Consider the following 24484-nt stretch of genomic DNA (forward strand, 5'->3'; position numbering starts at 1 on the left):
TTTTAATTTCTGTCTGGAGCAGAGGAGGAAAAGCACACGGGGGTTTTTAAGAAAGTATCCAGTTTCGTCTTCATCCAACAGACAGGGTTGTGTTGTGAAGGTCTGCTGCTCAACAGAGTCCCAGATCGGAGTCTGTATTTGCTGCATTAGGACCATGAAGAGGAAAGAAATTGGCCCTTTAAATGTCCTCTTTGGAAAGAAAAAAATCACAGTGTGCTAAAGATCCCGGGAGTCTGAAGCCATGTGCTGAAGTGAATATCAGGCAAAGAACGTCCTGCTCCACTTGGGCCTTTGTGGGAGTCTGGGGTCATGGCTTCCATTAAAGTTTGTGTGTGTGCGTATGTGTGTGTGTGTGTGTGGTTCAGGTCTGTCGGAAAAGAAACGAGAAGGCCGTGCAGAGTGGACAGGAAAAGGGAGGGCTGGAACAATTATGTAAGCGCGCAAAGTTTGTTTGACCTGCTGAAAATGCAGGAAAAAGGTGTATCCCCCTCTGACCGCCGGTACATCCAGTGCTTCACACTCTGAAAAACACAACGCGCTCTCCAAAGGGGCTGTAGTTTACGCTACCAGAACCATGTTGGCACACAGCCGCATTACACAACTCTGATTTTAAACTCAGACAAAGAGAATACTGTTTATTTCTTCAGATTCATATCCAGCTTCTTTTACAGCCGCTGGCTCAGCTTCTTTCTGAGGTTGAACATAATATGTGACAGCAGTACACTTAATCCAACAAGTGGTTAAAAAATCTTTTGGTTCTGAAATGATTTGTCTGTTAAGTTTCCTTAAAAACAACAATCCATGACTTTTTCCACAGGTGATCAGCTTTACAGCTTTTTAAAAAAAGTATCAAGCAGATCTGTGGCCCTGGAAATCCTCTGCCGAGCTACGTAAAACGCGTCATCTGGCGGAGGCCGAGGAGCTCGCTAAACTACACTTCCTCAATCTAGGACGCCCGCCTCCGATGTCATGTCTCGTTCAAAATCGTCAGGTTTGAAATGGAGACTGCAGACCTGAAGATTTTGTACCGCTTCTGTTCCGCTCTGAGCCGTTGCCTGCAGTGAAAACGGTAGTATTTCGCTCCAGTGTCTCTCGCTGGGCCGCTCCTTTCAGAGGGAGGGGCGCAATGCACGCTGGGTGTTGTAGGAATGCAGAATGGGCGAAACCACGAGCTGTTTGTACAACTTTCTCCACAGCTTTGGCGCCAATTTCAGATATTATTGCTTCTTTCGATTACAGAGAACACCAGCTTTGACTGACAGTGGCTTATTCCAGGTGTGAATTGTTCCTTCAAAGAATCAAAACCCTGGTCTCCAGCCAAGAAGCCTCCATTTTAAAACTCAGTTAAACCTCCAAATAAAACACAAATAAGAATGCTGAAAATTCTTAAAAAAACAGAGATTAATAATTACTCTGATTCAGGTCTGTTGAGACTTACAAAACACTTGTAGTGCACCTTTTTGGTCAGCTCTGTAGTCCACTCTTTTCTTGGACATCTCTACTCTGTCCCAGGCCAAACTGTGTGTCTGTGTCTGTGTCTGTGTCTGTGTGTGTGTGTGTGTGTGTGTGTGTGTGTGTGTGTGTGTGTGTGTGTGTGTGTGTGTGTGTGTGTGTGTTTGTGTGTGTGTGTGTGTGTGTGTGTGTGTGTGTGTGCGTGTGTGTGTGTGTGTGTGTGTTAAGAGCATCTGGCCGGCCTCCAGCCTCTTACAGCCCTCTTGTCTCCCCCTCTGGGGCTCGTGGCACTGCCACTCTAACGCCAGCCCTGCTTTTAAGAAGGGATTTGTAACACTTACTCAGGGGGTCAATGTGTCAGAAAACTACGACTGCACACTCTCAGTCTTTTGCCAGAATTCTTTTTTTTTTTGCAAAGTGGGCATGTTTTCACCCTCTACCCCCACTCTGTGTTTTTTGCAGTAAGATGCTGCTGCATCATGCAAAATTCATTCTTCTTTCATCAGGAGAGAGGACGAGCTTAGACCGGCTGATGCTGGTGCCATGATGAAAGCGGAGGTGTTTGCCGTCGTAGCCTGTCCCTCCGCGCCCCCCATCATCGGCTCGCTGCGTTTCAGAATGACAGCGGTGCTCTGTTCGTCACCGAGAGAGGCTGCAAGGAGCACAGCGGGATGACCGTGTGACACAGCCGCTCTCCAGCAACCTGTCATTGTGTTTATACACGTGTGTGTGCTTGTGTTTGTACAGTGAGTCGGTTTGTGTATGTTTAGCCGAGAGAGATGGAGGTGGAGACGAGCAGCGGTGGCTCAGATTCAAAGACGGACTCATAGGAAAACGGATGCTGCATTCAGATTCTCAAAGTAGGTTAGTGGTGCAGCGCTCAGCCCAGCTGTGTGTATCTCATCGTCTCTACTTCCACTTTATCACTTGTGGAGGCTTGTGTGTGTGTATATAAATGTGCGCGCATGACTGTGAGCGTTTGCATCTCTTTATATGGTGTGCACGCAGTGGATTAGTGTGGCCTGCGAGCCCTCTCCATGCGTAGACAAATGGAGGAGATCAAGTGGGGAGGGATATGGATGACAGTTAGTGGATTATAGGTCAGGGGCTCGGGCTGCTCACTGTTACAAACACACCCACATACACACTCTTACACACACAGTGCATATAAACAGGATTCAATCATGACAAAAAGGCAGCCCTGAAAGAAAAAGAGAGATAACCTCCCGTGTATTTTCTATTTCTGACACTGGAATGTGATTTATACTTCAGTGTGTCACCAGGATTTTCTTCCCCTCGCTCCGCATTATTATTTTTAGGCTCCTTTGCTTCTGGCCTGACCCTTGAAATTGTTTTCAGAGATATGGCTGCTATTTTTGTTGTCGTGAAGGCTGTGAAATATAAAATGAATGGCTTTGAGTGGCTCCAGAATAGTCCACAAGGGCATCGGTAACCAGGTCTTTGTTCGGGGGGACAATAGCTGCTCTACTCATGGCCGTACTTGAGAGGCTTTCTACTGCTGTAAACACACACGCACACACACACTTTCTTTCCTTGACCACATTCTCACTTCCACAACTCATAACTCAGGATGCATCAACGTCAGCGCTCCTGCAAATGATGATTGTGTGGCTTTGAGTGGGTCGTGACCGCACTCCCACACGCGCGCGCACGCACACACATATAGCGTAGCCTGAGGGTATCTCACAGGGTGAGTGATTTACAGTGGCTCCCGGGCACAGGTTCCTTCACACATGTATTTAATCTCTTTGTTGACCTCTGTCATGCTGGATTTATGTCACACAGTGAGCATGTGCAACAACGCTAACCTTGCAACAAAGACTGTTTTTTTGTTGCATTGCTGGCCAGGAGAACGCGGTGTAAATGCCCATCCATCAATCTCTTCATAAACGGACGAAACCAAAGCAATAATTAGTAATTATTGTTTTTCCCTCGGGGTGAATGTCAGTCAGTCATATTGAAAAACATCAGCAGCTTTCCATCGCTGAAGCTCCCAGGAGATCTGTGGTTGTCAAACATGCCCGCAAGCTGTCAGGAGGCATCGCATGTGCTCGGTCTCATGGTAATTCCAACACTAGCCACCCCCATCGGAGTCCCAAAGCAAGAGGAAACCAACCTGCTAGTGTTTGGCTCGATGAGAACAGCTGATATTCAAAGGTGTGACACGGAAACACTATAAAAGTATGTAAATGTATGTGAAAAGGAAGTACAGGATACAGTCATGTCGTCCTGGTCCTTTCATATCTCTTTCTCATCAGATCGTCCTCCTTGTATTCCCTTTGTAATACTCCCATCAGCTGAAGGCTGTAGGGGATTATATGAAGAATGTAATGTTGTAATGAAATAATGATAAGGGCTACTCCCATCTGAAAACCTCCTGGCAGGAGAGCACGCAGTAACAAGAGAGTTTTAATATGTTTGCCAATCTTTCAAACACTGTTAACAGGTGATTGGTTAGAAACGTATTGATTAAGCAGCATTTCCATCAGCTTTTATCCATCCATGTGTTTCCTTAGGCAGTGTGTTCTTTGTAGCTTTGGCTGGTTACCTTAAAGTGATAATCTCGAAGATTTTCATTTAAATAAATGTCTGTTAAGGTAACACAATGCTGATTGAGCCGATGGTCCACTGATGAAAGCCTTTGCATTTGCAGTATTACAGACTGGTGCGACTTTAGTGGAAAAAATCCCAGGCAGCGCCCAGTTAGTGACGCGTTTTCCATCAGCCAGCAGTGGTTGGTCTGCCAGAGAGGGTAGGCGGAGCTAAGCGGCTGCTTTTCTGGTCTCTGCAAGTGTTGCGAGTAAACAGTAATCTACTATGGCTGAACAAACAAAGAAAAGATGGATGACTACAGATACAACTTCAACAAGAAGTGAAAATCCAAAGAAAAAGAAACAAACTCGACGCTCAGATGAAGCAAACAGTCTGAAAAGGAAAGCGACCGTCAGCCAGGAAAATCAAGAGTTACAACCGGAGCCGACCGTGGACGTCACACATGCAGCACTGTCAAAGAAAACGAAACTGAAACTTGAGATTATACGTTTAAATACAAGAGCAAAGATGTAAAGAGTGGATTAATAACTACAACTGGTAGCATGTGTAGCTAACTAGCTAACCTGCTTTGATCAGTGAAAACTGCATGGGCCATGGGAGAACCTACATTTCACCTGGGGGCAGCGACCATCAGCGAGGAAAATCAAGAGTTACAACCAGAGCCAACCGGGACATCACACATGCAACACTGTCTGGATATCTGGGAAGTGTGCTCCTGCAATAACCGTTTAACACCAGAGGTGCCGCCAAAGAGAACGAAACTGAGATCTTCGCGATTGGAACTTTAAGTAATTGTGCAATTCATTATTCTCTTAGTCTTTTAATCTTTTCGTCGTTCTTTGCAGCCCTACTGTAGACTCTGGTGATATTTCTCTGTCGCTTCATCACTGTGAGCGACCTTTTTCACATGGTTCAACATACATATATTGATCAGAGCTTCTTTGGGGGGAGATGACGGTATTTGTGTGATTTTTGACCCATGTCAAATTGATCTAAAGTAAGTGAAAGCAAATTCTCAAATAATTGCGTATTGACTGAGTATTGATGCAGTGCCATTCATATGTCAATGGAGAAGGATCATACAATCTAGATAACAAAATAGATAACAAATCTATCTCTTTAGAGTTATGCATGCATAGGTCTACTATATTAATATACTACTGATTGAATTGAAACATATTTGCAGAGGTTGTTGGGGTTAATCAAAGGGCCTGCTTGAAATTCGTCTTGGTTAAGTAGTACATGATCACATTGTCCTTCCCTCACCGTAGCCAGAGTGTTTGGGATGTACAGAGTTCAACTTGTCGTCTTGTTTGGGAGGCCTGTGCTTTTCATCCTCACCATCCAACCATGAAAACTGCACTAGAGGGACAATTTTCAGGAGACATGGTTGACGAATATGACTTTTTAAACACAAGAGCTCCACTTTAACACAAAATCTCTCGTGTGTTTAGCAGACTTTCACCTGCTTCTTTAGAGGGGGGAAAGCCTCTGCTCCGCTGTGGAGAAGATTCAAAAATCCAAATTGATGTTTACTCCTAATCAGCGCTCAACTTCAAATGTTTAAGAAAGGGCTCCTGTGTGCAGAGGCTCTTAATCTGGAAAACCCCTTTAAACTGAACCATGGAAAGATTCATGGTCTGACCTGAACCACCCACATATTTAGTGTAATAAAGAAATCCTGGCTGAGGTTTAAACTCTGTTATGAACTCTTTCCCTCTCTCTCCTCCTCCTCACACGCCTCCTCTTCTTCCGGCTGTCTTTGAATCACTTAAGCAGGAGTGGAGTCCTACCAAGCAGCTGGATCCTCTCTGCATCTTTCTTCCTCCCTCTCTCTCTCTCTCTCTCTCTCTCTCTCTTCTCGGCTAACTCTGCCGTACTGCTGAATCCTCTATAGTCCCTCTGTATCTTGCAAGTTCTGGCTTTCAAACCAGACTGTGGACCGGTGAGACACTACAGTAACATCCTGAAGAGCGCGGGGGTCCTTACAGACGCCCTGCTGAGAGTTTCTGGAGGACTTGTATGTTGTGACACCTCACAGCTGAGTACACTGTTGTACTCATTGAATTCATTTTTTCAGATTGTAGGCTAAAACGTCACAGTTTGGTCATAAATGTGTTGTTAAAATATCATAGTTTGGGCAAAAGAGAGGCCAAAAAATAATCTAAAAAAGTAAATAACAAGATGACCCAATGCAAGCTGATGAAAACAGGATGTAAGGCGCTGCCCCCAGGTGATATGTAGGTTCTCTCATGGCCCATGCAGTTTTCACTGATCAAAGCAGGTTAGATGGTTAGCTACACATGCTACCAGTTGTAGTTATTAATCCACTCTTTACATTTTTGCTCTTTTATTTAAACTTATAATCTCAAAGGTTTCTGTTTCGTTTTCTTTGACAGTGTTGCATGTGTGACGTCCACGGTTGGCTCCGGTTGTAACTCTTGATTTTCCTGGCTGACGGTCGCTTTCCTTTTCAGACTGTTTGCTTCATCTGAGCGTCGAGTTTGTTTCTTTTTCTTTGGATTTTCACTTATTGTTGAAGTTGTATCTGTAGTCATCCATCTTTTCTTTGTTTGTTCAGCCATTGTAGATTACTGTTTACTCGCAACACTTGCAGAGAGCGGAAAAGCAGCCGCTTAGCTCCGCCTACCCTCTCTGGCAGACCAACCACTGCTGGCTGATGGAAAACGCGACCAGACACCCAGTCTGTAATACTGCAAATGTAAAGCTTTCATCAATGGGCCATAGGCTCAATCACCATTGTGTTACCTCATTCGGCGATAGATAGAGACTTAACAGACAATTATTTAAATGAAAATCTTCGAGATTATCACTTTAAGGTTTTGGGGAAGGTATCTAACTTCTCTTTATGCAGTATTGTTCTTCCAATGGCTCAGTGCACTTAACATGTAAAGAAACCTGAAGCTTGCCAGGCCTGTAGTGCTGAGTTACAGCTGTGATTTGGGCAATTGAACCAACCTTTGCCTACTTGTGAGCGCTCACAGTTTTAGATTTAAAAGTGAGGAGTTTAACAACCATAAGTTTACATCCATTTTACAAGAAACTGTACTGTACTTAAAGCATGAGCTGGTCCTGTCTCGGTGCTTTGAATAATAGCTGTGAGTTAATTGTGGTGTTCTCAGGCTCATCATCTTCTACCAGCTTTGTAAGAGGAGTTTTATAGTGTTGTAAACTGCATTGCGTGATCAGGCTGTCCTGTGATCAGTGGTGCATGCTGGTAGGGAAAGGTGACATTGTTGAGAGGGTTGAGATTATTAAAGCAATGCTGTCGTCCCATCAGATCTGACTGTGCACCCAGTGCACAAAATATACCTCAGGGCTTGGTTTGGCTGCACACATGCAGGCTTTCTTAGTCTTATTGTGTACGGCTGAATATTTGATCCATTTGGAAACCTTTTGTCTAGACAGTGTGAGATAATAAAGAACATTACGTGAACAAGATTGAGAGACAAAAGCAGCCACGCGGTCTATCTCAAACATACCTTTAATACTTTCATGTCAAGCTGCAGATCGTGTTGATTGGTTCGAATGCAGGTTGACGTGATGCTTACTCACTTTGTGAAAAAAGCAAAAGTCTGAGTGATAAGATAAGAAAATGTCGCAGTTTCTACAGTCGACAGATGGTAGGCAGACAGATGGGCTGATTGTTCATCAGTTGTAAAACATGCCACGCTATGTAGTAATCAGTTGCAGTACAAATATGCATTAGTAAGAGTGATCCAGTATGAGGAAATGACTCGTGAGGTAAGATCAACTATCAGCTATCAGACTATCTGTGCTCGTAATTGAGAGAAAGATTAAAACAAGAGATCCTGCTGCGTAAACCGCTCGACTGATTTGTCTGAGGATCGTGACCCAAGATGCCCCAAAAATAAACCAACCAGAGGCTGTTTCTCGAATCCAAAGGGAAGAGGAAGTGTTTCTTTAAGAGTGAGATTTGGCGAACACAGAACTTGGTCATGAATAAGTGACTGTGACTAGTGGGTTCTGTGAAGAGGCTGTCTTGCTTCAAGGGATTGTGTTAGAGGGTCTTTGAGGCTTTGAAGAATCAAACGGCTGTGTTGTCTTTGATGTAACCTCTGATTTTTGGTGGTAATCTAATTTTCATAAAGGGGATGTTGTGGATGTCTCTTCGGAGATGAGAGCCGACAACAAGTGACTGCGGCAGACTTCGAAAAGAATAATTTCTTTAAAGCCAACAAACAGTTGAAAGAGATTCTCCTGACAGACCAGCTCATCACTTAAATACGAGCACGACTTTTTCTAATCTTATTTTTTTTACACGTTCATCAAGAATGTCATGAGTGAAGAGTGTCACTGTAGGCTGTCCAACACTGTGCTACACAGTAGAGGTCTTCACGGGTCCAAAATGTCGTGCCCGAACCCAAAGAGACCTGGAAATGTACGACCCAGAACCGGACAGGATCCGTCTATTATTTGAGAGCTGGGTCCAAGACTTATGCAGAAACCGGGCGAAACAGACCCGATCAGCACCGACTCCACAGCTGATTGCTATTAACAAGTTACCATTAGTCAGCTGTCAAACCTTTTTGTCCTGCCGACTGTGACGCAGCATGCTCCCCCGTGCCTGGCCGTGCATGTAATCCATCCTCCTTGCCAAGAAAGTTCATAAAACTCATCCAGCCATGTCGTCTCTCTGCTAACGTTAGCATTTCAAGTTTGCTATCATCCGTGGTGTCCGAGTCTGACCTGCGATCTGACCCTTCACCTCCTGAGCAAAAGCAGCTGGAGCAGTTGCTCAGCCAGGTCACTGGTGCCAACTTGTGCGCTTTGCTTGCACTTTCTCTTTCATACTGACCAGCGCTTTCCAATCATGGCCGGGTATTCCCGGATAACACATAATGTTAAACAGACCTGGAACCGGGGGTTAAATAAGTCCCGACCCGGCTGCCCACATAAAACGTGGACCCGAATGCGTCTGGGTCCCGGGTCCTAGGGTTCCGATGGACCCTTGAAGACCTCTAGTACACAGTAGATCAGATTATGGACATACCTACTTAGCATCGTCATTGTGAGCATGTTTGCATGCTTACATTAGCATCGAGCTCAAAGCACCACTGCCGCAAAGTCCATCCTCAAAGAGCCGCCAGCATGACTGTCTTTCACTGATCTATGTCATGACTTTTAATGAACACTGTAAAAGTGGGAAAAAAAACATTTGTCTTAAAAAGTAAAAGATTAAAGGGGCGATCTTTAAAAAGACAACACAAAATGTTCGTTTTGAGTGATTTGTTAGTCTGTTGCTTGATTTAACTGCTGAAAAAAATCCATCCTTGACATTTGTTTTGCTGACAAAATAAATTCATAAATCAGATTTTTATGTGTGTGTGTGTGAAACGAATATGATTAAAGCCAGCATCATGAGGCACATGGGGGAAGTAGCCAATTTTGACAATCTTGATTGATGTGCTGGAAAAACTTCTTGGAAGTTAGAGAGCATAATGGATGACAATATTTTGGCAGATCTCTGTTCCTCTGGAAAACTCAGCAAATACAATACGTCTTCTTAATCTCTAAGTCGTACTGCAGCATGCGCAGTTTGATGAACTCTATTAGTGCACATACGTTCTTGAGTCACTACTTTTAAAGAAAGCACAAGGAAGCAGTTCATTGTTCATTAGCCAGTGAATGAGCTTGTTTACACTTTGGTTTCCCAAAGACTGAGATTCTATTTGTGGCGGTAGCTGACAGAGTGGTTCATTTATTAGACTTTAGGGGCTATGAGAGAGTGTGGAACGTATCAGACTCACTGCTTGCTCGTAGCACCAACATTACATAAAGATATGGTCTCCTCGTCACTGCAGCCGCCTGTCTTTTCTGCAGCCAACAACAGCCCTGTCTCCTGTGCACTGAAAGCAGGAGCACAGACTTGTCTGTTAGTAAAATAAACCACTCAGCAAGCCATATTATTAGTCTAATATTTGCATAAATGAATCCCCAAAAGGCACCAACACAGGTGAGAGGTTAAGTTCAGTGACTGTATTAGCTACAGCTGTCACTCATAGCAACAGAGGCCCGAATTATGCCTAAACATAAAGTGGTAATCTTGAAGATCTCAGTTTCGTTCTCTTTGGCGGCACGTATGGCGAGATTGCAGGAGCACAATTCCCAGATATCCAGACAGTGCTGCATGTGTGACGTCCACGGTTGGCTCCGCTTGTAACTCTTGATTTTCTTGGCTGACGGTCGCTTTCCTTTTCAGACTGTTTGCCTTCATCTGAGTGTCGAGTTTGTTTCTTTTTCTTTGGATTTTCACTTATTTTTCAAGTTGTATCTGTAGTCGACCATCTTTTCTTTGTTCTAGTCTGTAATACTGCAAATGCAAAGGCTTTCATCAGTGGGCCATAGGCTCAATCACCATTGTGTTACCTCATTCGGCGATAGACAGTGACCTAACAGACATTTATTTAAATTATTACTTTAAGCCTTAATATAATTTATATGGCTGAGGTATAAAAACGTACATCCCTACTGTTGTCATGAATTAGAGAAATTATTCTGCTGTACAGTTGGGGATTTAAATATGGGGCCTAATGGGGATTGACTCGCTTTTGGAGCCAGCCTCAAGTGGCCACTCGAGGAACTGCAGTTTTTGGCACCTCATTCCTCAACCCCATGGGTTGCTGCCTAAAAGTTTACCACTTTTAACAGGAGTTACTGCGACTCTAGCTTCATAAAAGTTCAAGCTGATGATCTTAAGGAGATTTTTAAAACAAGCACATTCTGCTTTTATTGTTCCCTCATGCAGGAGGGAACCACGCCATCATTGTTTTGACTACCCAGAAGACTTTATGAAGCAAGGAAGAGCCTTTTGTCAGTTTGATTCCTTCATCAGGACGTCTGGAGCTAGAGCTGTGTGTTCTCCAGTTTAAATTGTACAAATGAGCAGATGGAGCTCTGCATGGAATGAGACTACAGGTGTTCACAGAGCTGGTTAGACCAGACTGGGCGGTTGCAGTAGGAGGAATGCGAGCTATTTCCAGAGCACTACTGTCATCTGACAAGTGGAAGGAGCTGTCAGAGAGGCTGTCAGTGTGTGTGTTTTTCCTTTGTGTGTGCATACTTGAGGGCTGTGAGTAGGAGTAAAGCGGAGGGGGAAACAATTACTAGCTGCACACCTACCTGCCACAACTGCAGCGGGAAAAGAGGTGCTAAAAGCAGCTGGCTACAGAACTGACCAACTTAAGGACGGAGACACCTCGGCTGATGGCATGTCTGTCATCATGGGAACTGGAGAGAGGAAAAGGCGATGCGGTATGTTTTATTCAGGAAATAACAAAACACAAGGATTTGTCTTATGTTGAATCAGGTGTCTTATTTTCACCTGTAGCACAGTGTGACATGAGACAGTCAGGTTTTTGTTTCCGCGGTCAGACTCTGACACGCTTACCCGGCTTTCTTACATCACCCTCAGCTTTGTTGCACATACTTGCACACCACAGTCTTGTGTTGGCGTGAGCGAACTTGTGTAAGAGCTCCCCGATTAGCCATGTGGTGGGAAAGGCCTCTGCCCTCCTTGTTGTGTTTACCGGGTTGCTATTGTTACGGGAAGACCAGCCCAACTGTCCTAATCGCGGCACACATCCCATCCTTTGTTTCACTGGAAGCCTGGTGGAAATCAGGAAGTGTTTCACTGGCTCTGTTTGCTGATTTTCTGCCATCATTTCCCCCAGTAGTGTCTCTCTGCAATGGAAAACACAAATAAGTGAAGGTTTTAGTGAGGAGTTACAGCCTGCTATAAACTATGTACAGGCTAAAAATGTTCTGTAACCACAATAAAGGAGGCTACATGTAAGGGAATCAGAGGGTAAAAACTTATTTAAGTAGACATACCTAAGTACCTTATTTCTAGAACGTTCTTTTATCCCCTTTTCACTGTTATCATTTAACGTTGTCTCACTTGTTTGGCTCCTTTTCATGACACAGCTGTTGTGAAAGGACAAGCTAAGCGTTTTTATATACCCTTTGTGTACATTGTAATCACTGATGAGACTGTATTTGTCCCCGCTTGTTTCCTGTACTACTTTATTTACAGGTTGTTAATAGGACGTACTTCCTTGGTACCCTGTACATACTAAATATTTGCACTGTAACCTGGTGGGTGTAATCTGAAAGTTACCACGGACTAAACTTTTAAATCATGTTAACTTAAGATGCTCCACGTTTAACATTAAAGGCAACCGTTTTTTAAAAGGTGCTTTAAGTTTTTCTTAACTATTTATTTGTTTAATAATGTTGATTTTACTACATTTCTGCAGAAAAAGACTTCGAGTTGGATATTTGTGTTTTATCAGCAGACAGGGTCCATGTTACTGTTTGTCGTCTGGATTTGGTTTCAGGAGTACAGTTCATAATCTTGTTAGACAGTTTATACATGAAGCCTGATTATAGTTTTACTTTCAGTTTGATGGAGGGGTGTGACGGCTGAATTAATGTTTCTGGCCTTGGTCGGACAACGACATGGCTTTCCCAAGAACTCGCCTGTCTCGAGCTGTTCCCCAACTGCATTTCCCAGGTTGCTGCTGTGATTCATTTTAAAGCATTGTGAGCTTATTTTGTTTTCATTGGAGCTGTACTTTACATGTTTTGGCTACTGTAGCCTTGCCTGAGATATAATGACACCAAACTCAAGACATTCTTCTTCTTTCTGGCAGCCTTTTTTGCATTACATTTTATTTAAGTGTCATTGGACATCAGAGCGAGGGTCAGCGCCGGTGTCATGTGTAGCGTTCTTGCACATTTTGGCGGTGTGAAATGGTGATTGGTGCAAGTTAACACAACATGAAAGGTGATTCTTAAAACTCACATCAGAGAAATCATCATTTGGGAGAGCTTTCAAATCCCTCCTCACAGTTGGATTCAAATGGCACATTCAGAATGAATTCATTAAAAATAATTTAGTCTTATTGATTACAGGATTCACAGGCCGAGTGAATAAAATGATGTCGTTACAATGACACCTGTCAGTGGTCGGGATATGTCAGGCAGCAAGTGAACCCTTTGTCCTCGAAGTTGATGTGTTGGAAGCAGGAAAAATGGGCCAGCGTAAGCCAAGAATACCCCATCATGGAAACAGTGTTCCCTAATGGCAGTGGCCTCTTTAGGCAGGATGGTGCGCCCTGCCACACTGCAAACATGGTTCAGGGATGGTTTGAGGAACACGACGAGTTCAAGGTGTTTACTCGGCCTCCAAATTCCCCAGATCTCAGTCCAATCGAGCATCTTAGGGATGTGCTGGACAAACAAGTCCGATCCATGGAGGCCCCACCTCGCCACTTACAGAATAGGATCTGCTGCTAACGTCTTGGTGCCATGAGCCTAGTGGAGTCCGTGCCTCAATGGGTCAGGGCTGTTTGGTGGTAAAAGGGGGACCTACACAACACTGAGCACGTGGTCATAATGTTATGGCTGATCGGTTTACATGTAGTTTCTCACGGTGGTTTCAGTTGCAGCAAACATCAACCAATACAACAGGGGTATCAGTATGCAGAACCATCCTCTCCTCTGCCCTTGATGCCAAGGAGATTGGAAAGGCGCGACTGTCAAAGGCGCTTAGTCATTTGACTTTGTGATCTGCCAATAAAGGCACGTCAGCCACATGAATCAGATCAGAATCGCTCCGATATCTCCAGAACTGTCTCAGGACTGAGGTCTGCCTGTCTGGACTTGGATTCATTGAGCAAAGAGACATGATGTATTATTCAAGACCCTGAGTGGCTCTGTTTCAGCTGGTTAAGGGTCTAAAGGTTCACTACAGATCAGACGGCAGCTGAAAACAAAACGTTGTGATCACTTACAGTAAAAGAGATGGTGATCACTCACTCCATGAACGTCACTGAGATGATATCTTTCAGCAGCACAAGTCGACCTGAAACGCAGCCTCTGTTATCAGATAAATTAGCATGTGATCTCCCCTCTGACTGTCTGCAGCGGGGCAAGTCATAAGTGAAATGCAGTCATGAGATTTTACCACTAATTATAGCTATTTACAGTATGTACCAGCCAGAACTGTCAATGATCTGCATACTGAGAGAGGTTTTATGTTAAAAAAAACGTACTGCATTTTGACGTTCCAGTACTTAAGATTTCAGTCCTGTTCGATCAGCAGCTACTTTTAAATCCCAGTTTATAGCTCGGTCAAACGAACTGGGAGTTATTGAGCCCATTGTTCTACTTAAAATATAGTCATTAATTAGTTTGCTGAGATAACCAGTGGAAGTTTCGCTGGTTTAAAGTAACCTGTCATCTGCAGCTCTGCATCCGGCACTTTACTGTGGATGCTGCAGTAGTCCTTGCAGTATTTAAAATTGATCCCCTGCCCAAAGTTTGGAAAGCAATCTTGTTTTATAGACCCATCAGCTCTAACCTCAGCGACAAATCCCATATTGATCCGATTATAAGACAGGGTTTTTTATCTTTGACGTACATCTGAAAAAGTGGGGTCGTCTTATATTTATATTTAAAGGCCAATATACGTTCACCGCAGTATATGGCGCCACTTATATGTAAAGCAAGTGTACCCCTCATGGCTGAGGCCAGCCGTCCCTCACAGCTACACTGCCAGGGGGATGAAAGATGGAGAGATACACGGTGATCAAACGGCTCAAAAGTTAACCGACAACTGAGGTGTCAATTTTAAGATAATGGTTATCAATTCAGCAGAGTCATTAAACAACTGTCAAGCAGGTGCCACCGAGTGTACGGTCCGAAGTTGGCGGGCTCAAAAAGATGGTCTTAAATATGCTAACAGTCTAAGCTAACAGATGCTAACAGAGAAAATCGTACCGTGGTCCAAAGCAGCCGCTTCCAAGAGTCTTTCCTTTGTTGGTCCAAGGTCTAACTGTCACCACTGTGCATGAGTAAGGCTGGCCCACACTGACAGATTTTTACAACCTGAACAGGTGTTGAAAATGTGAGAGTCCCCACACATGACAACAAATAATGATAGATTGAACAGTTTTGTTCTTATAATTTGTGGAGAGCGTCAACTCTCACAACAGGAAATCTGGCAAAACCTCTCGTGGTCAAAGAGACGTCAGAGTAAACAAACATGGCGGACGACGTGCAGGAAGAATTGGCAATGATAGTTTTGGGAATTTTGCTGAAAATTCACAAAGAACATGGGCTGTACATGTTACTTTATGCTTTTGCTTTTGCTGTTGTGGCTACAGTTGTTGTGTTTCCTTCATCAGTCAGCTCGCTTTCCAAACTGTCGTTTGGTTCCACATGACAATCCACAGAGTGCGTGCTCGGCTGTCTTCAGGGTTCCTCCCACACAACAGGATATTGATTCGAAATCGGTGCTGGGACGACGTTCTTCCAATGAGAGGAGGGGAAGCCAAATCAACCTCGACATACCTCACAGCACAGGAACATCAGGCAACGTAATCTTTAGAACCATCGCAAATTGGGACTCTGCTTTCTTTTGTCAGAAGGGGGAAATCAGGCCCAAGATCGGCCTGATTATCTTGTAGTGTGTACCCGGCCTTTAAAGTCAGTGTCCCACTCAACTCGGCTGACAAACTCTCAGTATACACTCAGTAAATGTAACAATGTCCGTGCTGCCAAAGCTGCACATTGATCTTACCTGGACTTGCCTTGTGGTATGACTGACCTTTTGCCCTGACCCCTGGAGGTGGTGTTGATTACGGCTGATTACGGCAGATTCTGAGAATAAGTTAGAGTCAGATTTGAAAGGGGAAGCAACCAACTCAGTGACCTCTCCTTTGAAAGAAGCGTGGCCCACGAGTGTGTCTGAGAGAACTTACGCACAATGGCAGTCATTCATCCATTCATGCTTGAAGACTGCTGGAGAGAAACAGCCTAAGCATGCAAGTTTGAACTATTATGATGATGTATTGATTGTTTCTGAAACAGCGGCCCCCATGATATGAAAAGGCGGAGTGGTGTTGCATTGGGAATCTATGTGTGCCTCGGGTTAAGCATGGAGTCTTTGCATCTAACCTAATATGGATTATTTTTTTCAGGAGTGCTGCTGTCTATAAACACACACTTTCAGATTCCTCATGTATTATGCATCAGAAGTCCGGCCTCGGCTGTACATTAGTAGTTGTCCTCACAATGATATCAGATTTCCACTTGCAGCAAAACACACACAGCGGGGGAATTGTTACCCAAAACAGATTCTGTCTGCGCAGACAATCTGTCCCATTCTCCAGCCCAGGCGAGCTCTGTCAGCCAGAGTAGGAGGGATGGAGGACTTTTTTTTGCGCATTACAGACGTAGGTTGCCTGCAGGGTCCCTTTGCTCCACAATTACTGCTTTATGAGGCTGCTCGATTGGAGCCAAGGAGAGGGAGCAAACGGAGGCAGAGAGTGTGAAGATCTCTGGTGGGCTGGTATCTGTTCCTACATCACTCCTGAGTCTCTTCTGTCCGGCTCAGAGAGCATCCTTTTGTGTCTTTTCTTCTGTCACAAGCAGACGTTTTCAACTCTTTCCAACTTGCTTCTCGTTTAATTCACTTTAACCTCACAAAGCCTCCACTGTGGGTCCATTATTACAAACTCATGTTGCATGGAAAAGGGAAAAAAGAAGTGAAAAACATTTCCCAACAGTCACAAAAACATGAGCAACGACTAGATGTTTTAGAATTTGATGGCAAATCTCTTTAGTACCAGTTTGTTTGTAGGGTCCTTATAAGTACTTTGAAAGATGATACCATTTAAAAGGAGCTGCTTTTTTTGTTTGGAATCCATTCAAAGACCTCAAAAGATAGTGAATCCGAAAAGCTCATTAAAAAACAGACAAGAAGTCCCCAAACATGTCATCCACCAGCACGTCTCTCGGAGGCCTAAAGCAGGGCCTTAAGTCAACTATCAAGTTATCAAAATATGATCCTAAAACCAGCCCTTACATGATCAGACAGCAATAGTAGCTGGAGGCAACCAGCCAACACCAAATACTACAAAAAAGGAGCTCATATCTTCAAACTGTTTCATCCAAACAGACACCAACACTTTTATTAACTTCCCCAAATCCATAACCTCAAACCAAGACTGTCACCATTATCCCTCTTTCCACCAAAAGTACCGTAGACTTTTAGTCCCAGGAACTCCACTGTCCAAAAAAAGATTTGGCAAATTAGGCTGCTGATAAAAAGCCAGACCTGTAGTCCAACAAAAGCAGGGACCTTCTGGAGTTCTTTTAAGACTCTGGCCCTTGTGGTGGAAATGTCCCTCCAAAAGTTCCTGCAGTGGACACACAGCTCATTAATTTTCCTCCTGACAGACCCAGAGCTTCCAACAGTGAGTCAAACAACATATCACAATAGAAAGAGCATCACCTGGTCCCCTCTCCACCAGCTATCCCATTTGCTAATGGCTAACCATTTGTTTAAATAACGATTTTAATTTATATTTCTCCAGTTTGCCTCCTTTTTTTTGTCTTGTCTCTAGACATTTATGAAATAGATTCATAAAGCTTAAAGTGATAATCTTGAAGATTTAAATTTAAATAAATGAGGTAACACAATGGTGATTGAGCCTATGGCCCACTGATGAAAGCCTTTGCCTTTGCAGAATTACAGACTGGCTGTCTGTGGCAACTTTCGCGAAAAAAAATCACAAGCGGCGCCCAGTTAGTGACCCGTTTTCCATCAGCCAGCAGTGGTTGGTCTGCCAGAGAGGGTAGGCGGAGCTAAGCGGCTGCTTTTCCGCTCTCTGCAAGTGTTGCGAGTAAACAGTAATCTACTATGGCTGAACAAACAAAGAAAAGATGGATGACTACAGATACAACTTCAACAATAAGTGAAAATCCAAAGAAAAACAAACAAACTCGACGCTCAGATGAAGCAAACAGTCTGAAAAGGAAAGCGACCGAGGAAAATCAAGAGTTACAACCGGAGCCAACCGTGGACGTCACACATGCAGCACTGTCTGGATATCTGTGAAGTGTGCTCCCGCAATTACCGTTTATCGCCATAGGTGTCGCCAAAGAGAGCGAAACTAAGATCTTATAACTTGCATGCAATATCCTAAACATTTCATCTTCTGCTGCCAAGTGTGAAAATGTAAGAAATATTTTTAAAGAAAAAAATATTTGCACCGTCTAATTCTTCCACCCACAGAGTCTCAACCGCTTCTCTCTCACCTCTGTTTCCACCTGGCCAAAAGTACACAGACTGAACCTGGCAGTCTCTTTTTAGAATTTCACTTCTTACATTTTACAATCATTTAAATACCAATAGGAGCATTTACAGTCTACAATTTTATTTCCTCTTCACAGGTTTTTCTTCACTGCAGCACAAAGGCCTTTTAAAAAGTATCCTGACAAATTAAGTGCAACTGCACAACACTGGTGGACGTGATATTAGCATTTAACCAACTTTTCACCTTCCTCCACCGACTTTCTTCTTCTGTCGTCTTTGTTTTGTCTCGTTTTGTGGAGGTCGGTAGAGACTGTGTGCGTCAGTGTGTGCGTGTGTGAGAAGATCACACAGTTAAAAAAGCCATCTACACCCATCTGGATCCTGCTCTCTTGACTGGCTGCTCGCCTGTGATAACATGAGCTCCAAGCCCTCAGAACGTAATAACCTAATGGTCCATGCTGCTTCTGTCACTTTGTCTCACAGGGCGAGACAGAGGAGAGGGAAGGATTGAGAGAGAGAGTGTGCGTGAGAGAGAGATGCAGAAGATGGATAAAGAGGAGAGGAAATAACTTTACTTTTCTTTTTCCATTATTTACAGTCAGAGGGGGAAACAACGGAGAGGGAAAAAACGTCTGAATTGCAAAGCTGCTTAGCGCTATGATTCAGTTGGGGGATTTGACTCCGCTCTCACCCCCACTTGAAGCACTGTGGTGGAGGCGGACAAAGAGAGAGATAGAGGGGGAGTGTGTGCGTGTGTGTGTGTGTGCGTGAGAGAGAGAGAAACAGCGTAGGAGAAGCACAATCTGGTATAGCTCCATGTGAAAATGACCTACTTCCTGTCAGCCCACTCTCTATTGGATTGCTGTTTTCTGATGTGAGGAGGAGAGAGGGGGAGGTCCTCCGAGGGGTCTGTGGGGGGAGAGGTTGACGTGGCACGGTTAAATGAAGGATAAGTAGTTGGCTCTGGGGGACCTGCAGTGTAGAATAAAATACATGTCATATGTGTGAAGTGTAAATCCTGCATGCATGGAGTATATAGCGTGTATTCACCTGTGTAAGCAGTGTTTGTGTGCCTAAAACATGCATGCTGCGTGATGTGCCGCGCTCGCTCTCTGCAGCATTAATTACACCAAATGAGGGTCTTATGAGGGTTGACTATCAGAGAGCCAATATTTGAGGGGGCAGGCTTCAGCAGATGCTCGGCAGTCAGTGTGTGTGTGTGTGTGTCAAACACACAGGATGTTATTTGTGGCAGTGATCTGCTTCTTAACAGGGAAGTTTCTGTGGCTTTTATTTGGTTTGAAGGAAAATTCACGTGGGAAACTTCTTCCTCATCTGTGGCTTTTGACTCATCCATCACCTCCTCTAGTACAAGTGTAGTGAAGAGGTGCTGTATAAGAAAGGGGGGAAATAGCACTTTTTGAATTGATTTATCAACACACTACACAAGAACTGGTGCATGTTTATCTATACTGCTTAATCCTGTTCAGAGTCGCGAGGGGCTGGAGCCTATCCCAGCTGTCATTGGATGAGAGGCGGGGTTACACCCTGGACTGATCGCCAGTCACTCACAGGGCTGACACAAAGAGACAGACTACCTTTCACGCTCACACCTGCAGGCTATTTTAGAGTCACCAATGAACCTAACGAGCATGTCTGTGGCCTGTGGGTGGCGTACACGGATGCACTGGGAGAGCATGCAAACTCCACACAGAAAGGCCCACTTCGTCTAAACCGGTTTTTGAACTCAGAATCTTCCAGCTGTGAGGTAACGGCGCTAACCACAGCCATTTTGCTCGCATATTTAAAGAGCCAGTTCACCACTTTTCAACCTCAGTCCTATCAGGCTATTATGGGGAGCTAATGCCATTATGGTAGGAAAAAAATGCAATTTCACTCTGAGCCTTTGGAGGACGCTATCCGCTTCTCCAACGGGCCCTGGAAAACCTCCGCCAGACTACGTAAAACGCGTCATCTGGCGGCGGCCAGGGAGTTTGCTAGGACACCCGCCTCTGCTGGCATGTCTTGTTCAAAATCGTCAGGTTTGAAATGTAGACTGAAGACCTGAAGATGTTTTACACAATCCACCAGTATATTCTCGTAATATTCTTTTTGGAGCCATTGCGATCAATTTCCTTGACTGGAAAACGGTAGTATTTCACTCCAGCGTCTCTCGCTGGGCCGTTCCTTTCAGAGGGAGGGGCGCAATGCATGCTGGGTGTTGTAGGAATTTAAAATGGGCGAAACCACAAGCTGTTTGTACAACTTTCTCCACAGCTATGGCGCCAATTTCAAATATTATTGCTTCTATCGATTACAGAGACCACCAGCTTTGACTGACAGTGGCTTTTTCCAGGGGCGAACTGCTCCTTTAATTTTTTTCTAAGAAAACAGGAAGCGAGGGAGGGACTCGCGGATATTGATTGCCGTTTATGGAAGCCAATAGCGCTGCATTTACTGGTACAATTGCAGATTGAGTGTGTTGCAGTATACTTTATGTATTGACAAATTATTCTAGGAAAACATTGTAGGGTAAGAAGTAGAACAAAGTGGATCAAAATGATGTTGCCTTCATCACCACATCTCAGAGTGTATGAACTCCTGTCTGTTAGTGTATTAATGTAGGTCATGAGTGATGTCTTCGGGCTGGATTCATTGAAGAGGTATGCACTGTCAGACTTAATCCCTGTGACTCTGACTGGCTGGTTGGAAGGTGAATTAATTTAATCCATCCTCATAACTCGGCCCCTCCCTCTCTTTCTCTCTCTCTCTCACACAGACATGCTCTTTCATTTTCCCCTCTCTCTCTCTCTCTGTGTTTTTCAGTACCTGAGGACCTGTCTTTGGAGGAAAGAGATGAGCTGTCGAACATACGGCGCAGGAAAAAAGAGCTTCTGGATGATATTGAAGTGAGTGACGGTCCGAGGAGGATGTTTTTATGTGTTTCAGTTGTAGAAACTTATCGTATGGGTCTTACATGTCTGGAGGCTTAAGTGATGTAATGCTGGACGATGTAACATATTTGCATTTTAAATTAATTGTAATATCCCCGTATATTTAGATCTTCCATCTCATAACCACAGAAATGTGCTCAATTGATTTTAACTACATCACGTAGCCCTTACTGTTAAGAAACCTTTCATTATGAGGTTCTTTGTCATTAAATAGTAATTAAATATATTAATATGCAGAATAAGTGACATTTGGATTTCTCTTCTCTGCAGCGGCTGAAGTTTGAGATTGCAGAGGTCATGACTGAGATCGAGCAGCTAACCTGTGTGGGGGAGAGGTGAGTTCTTCCTTCAGACTAATCAATTATTTTTCAGCTTTTATTATCGATTAATCTTCTGTTTTCATTATTGATCCACAGGGTTGGGTGCGTTACTTTATAAATGTATATACAGTCACTAATTACCTGTTAAAAAATGTAATCTAATCCAAGTATCACCATTTTAAAGTAACTTAACTGATAACTTTCTACAACTACTTCAATACTTAACCTGCAAATAAAGACGAGAAAATAAATTTCAATACTTTTATAATGCGTGAATGGCTGCTTAAATTAATCGCGGTAATTATGCTCATTTAAGTGTTCTTTGTTAAGTCTGCTGTTCACACCACTTCACACTCAAGCTTCAAGTAAACTGCCATTAACTGATTCCAGTCTGGGGCTTGTGTTTTAACCCACAACCATCCCGGCCGCGGCCGTCACCACAGTCACAAAATATTTTTCAGTAGAAGAAGACGACGACAGGTCAGCTAACATTTTTGGCTGACCGCCGGGGTCAGCCCTGCACACGGGTCTGTATGTGACTGCGTGAGTGAGTGAGTGAGTGAGTGAGTGACGGTACTTTCAGAGCCGTAGAGAGAGAGAGAGTTGCGACATCGCCATGGTGGATCATGGAGCATATTGGACCTCCACTGACACGACTCTCTGTCTACACGGCTCTGAATACTTTGTTCGGGCAGTAGGCTGCTCCTCTGCTGTCCTCACCTATGTCCACAGCGCGCACCTGCTTTCAAACATGTTGTCATCGACCGCATAAGGACGGTCCTCTTGTAACACATTGCCCACAAAAGCGCACATTGACCTGATGCGGTCGGCCACATGCTAGGTTTTGACTTGTTAACTGGAATTCTGCAGGCAGAACCTGCACTGTACTGTGATGTTGCTCCCGTTTTCACCTTTGAAGACAAAATGCTGGCGAAATTTCCACCCAGTGAAAGCATTTTTTTCACCACCAACCAGAGACTGTTGATGGTGACTTTGAGGAGCGGTGCCGTAACGTGTGCGCGCAGGTGCAGGGTATTATAAGAGGCGGAGGGTTTAGAAATGAGACGGCAGCTGTTAGAGAGCTTTGGTGTTGTATCGTCTTCATTTTAAAATGTGTTTTAAAATTGTAATCCTGCTAGAAATCTGTAAATCTGTAATCTAATGACCTCTTTTTTTTCTGTAACTGTTACAGGATACAGTTGGCTTTTTTTTGTATCCTAATCGTGTAACGCCGTTACTTGTATTCCATCACTCCCCAAGCCTGTTGATCCATTAGTCTTATTGTCTTCAAAAATGCATAAAAAATGTAGAAAACTCTTCAATAAAAGCCTCAGTTTCCCAGAACATCTGAATATATATAGTGTACAAAGATTAAACAGAGTAAATTGGAAATAAACTTTAAGTCTAAATTGCATCGCCTGTCAAATGTCACAGAATAGTGAAAAACACCCTTCACCATTCCCTATAGACACGCTGAGTCTTTCCATTGCGTGTTTTGTCGAGCAACAGTTTACAACCCAAAGAAAATTCATGAATACACACTTCAAATAAAATCAAATTATCTTGAACCTGGTAACGTTTGGTGCGTTCCCTCGACTTACAGGATTAATCACGTTATCGTACGACGTAAAAATTGTTGTGCATTATTTTTTTAACTATAACTGACTTGTTGACTAATCATTCGACGAGACGGTATTTATTTCTGTTGCCTCCTTTGCTCTTCAAAGCCACTCATCATGTAGTTACCTCCGCCGTGAGCCTCACACCTGTCCTTCTGTGTGTGTGTGTGTGTGTGTGTTAATCCCCCTTTGTTTGAGGCAAAGCAGGACAGTCCCTCGACTAATCATTAGCCAAACAGTCTGTATTCAGAGGCTTTCACTCGATTGGTTGATGAGGTGGAGGGAGGCCGTGGGTTAGGCTGTCTGGTGTGTGTATGTCTCAGGTGCAGCTGGCAAAGGGGCTGGAGCTATTTTGGGCACACAGGAAGCGTAGGGAGCGTGAGCAGACACAAAGGTGGAGATGTCCCTGTGGGGTGCATGCAAAATTTGTTGTGAAGAAGAGTGACATTAAAATGAGAAATATTCCTCCTTATGGCTGCAGGGTGTGTTAAACTGAAGGGACTAGATGGACTCGTACACACTACAGGTGATGCTATGCGACACACAGCCAGTGTTTTTTCAGTTTAACCCCAATGTATGCTCAGTCTTCAGTCGTCAGAGCAGTAAATAAACAAAGTCAGGCCACGTCCTGGACGAAACCATCACAAGCTGTCTCACTGAACAAACAGGAGTGCAGGGTGTTTCCAGTGCGCTCTAACTGTCACGTGACTGATGTTTTTTTGTTTCATTGTTGCAGCAAAACCACGCAAAGAAACAAACAGATCGCCATGGGGAGGAAGAAGTTCAACATGGACCCTAAAAAGGTCAGGCCTCGCCCCAAACTGATCCTTGTCGGCCTCAATGACACTCCCTTTGATTGCGCTCTTGACTGCAAGCATCCATCAGGTTGATTAAAACAGACCACAGTAGGTAACAGGAGTGTAAGTGTGCCTTTTTTGTTCAAACAGGGGATCCAGTTTCTTTTGGAGAACGATCTTCTCCAGAACACCCCAGAGGACATCGCTCAGTTCCTCTACAAAGGCGAGGGGCTCAACAAAACAGTCATCGGGGACTACTTAGGGGAACGGTGAGCTCTCCAGTTCTCCTTCTGTTTTTCTTCCACCTCTCCCAATCTCTCCGTCAGATCTGCACCACACACGCTCACAAGAGGGCATAAAGCCCCAGGAAATTGGTGGTCTGGATTTATGGAGCAAAGCAGCGACAGGAGACCGTGCCAGTGAAATAACTGAGCGGACATGTGGTTCTTATCGAAGGGAAATCAAGGGGATATGACTGTCAAAACAACAGGGGCTTTTTATTCTGGCTGGCTCAGCCGACACACAGACTCTCGCTCTGAATCTGGTGCTGTAACAAGGCTGCACTTCCACCTTGACCCCCAAAACGTATGAGTTTGTCAAAAGCATACCTTACAAGAGT

The 24484-nt window shown here is 44.1% G+C and overlaps 1 protein-coding gene across 3 annotated transcripts in view; it reads left to right on the forward strand.

The window, feature by feature from the left end:
- The window catches only part of cyth3b (cytohesin 3b), a 47312-nt gene that overhangs the window by 6682 nt on the left and 16146 nt on the right, over positions 1 to 24484 (forward strand). For 2 of the 3 annotated variants that reach the window (XM_069674073.1, XM_069674075.1), the window contains exons 1-5: positions 11111 to 11322; positions 21002 to 21084; positions 21400 to 21464; positions 23805 to 23871; positions 24016 to 24134. In XM_069674073.1, coding sequence (XP_069530174.1) covers positions 11280 to 11322; positions 21002 to 21084; positions 21400 to 21464; positions 23805 to 23871; positions 24016 to 24134 — 377 coding nt within the window. In that variant the 5' untranslated portion in view covers positions 11111 to 11279. Of the gene's footprint in view, positions 1 to 11110; positions 11323 to 21001; positions 21085 to 21399; positions 21465 to 23804; positions 23872 to 24015; positions 24135 to 24484 lie in introns of those variants that run through there. The other variant, XM_069674074.1, reaches the window with a different exon arrangement.

This window comes from Semicossyphus pulcher, unplaced genomic scaffold (genome assembly GCF_022749685.1).
Source record: "Semicossyphus pulcher isolate SPU_LCO1_2020_fin unplaced genomic scaffold, fSemPul1.0.p SCAF_23, whole genome shotgun sequence".
Classification (NCBI taxonomy): domain Eukaryota; kingdom Metazoa; phylum Chordata; class Actinopteri; order Labriformes; family Labridae; genus Semicossyphus; species Semicossyphus pulcher.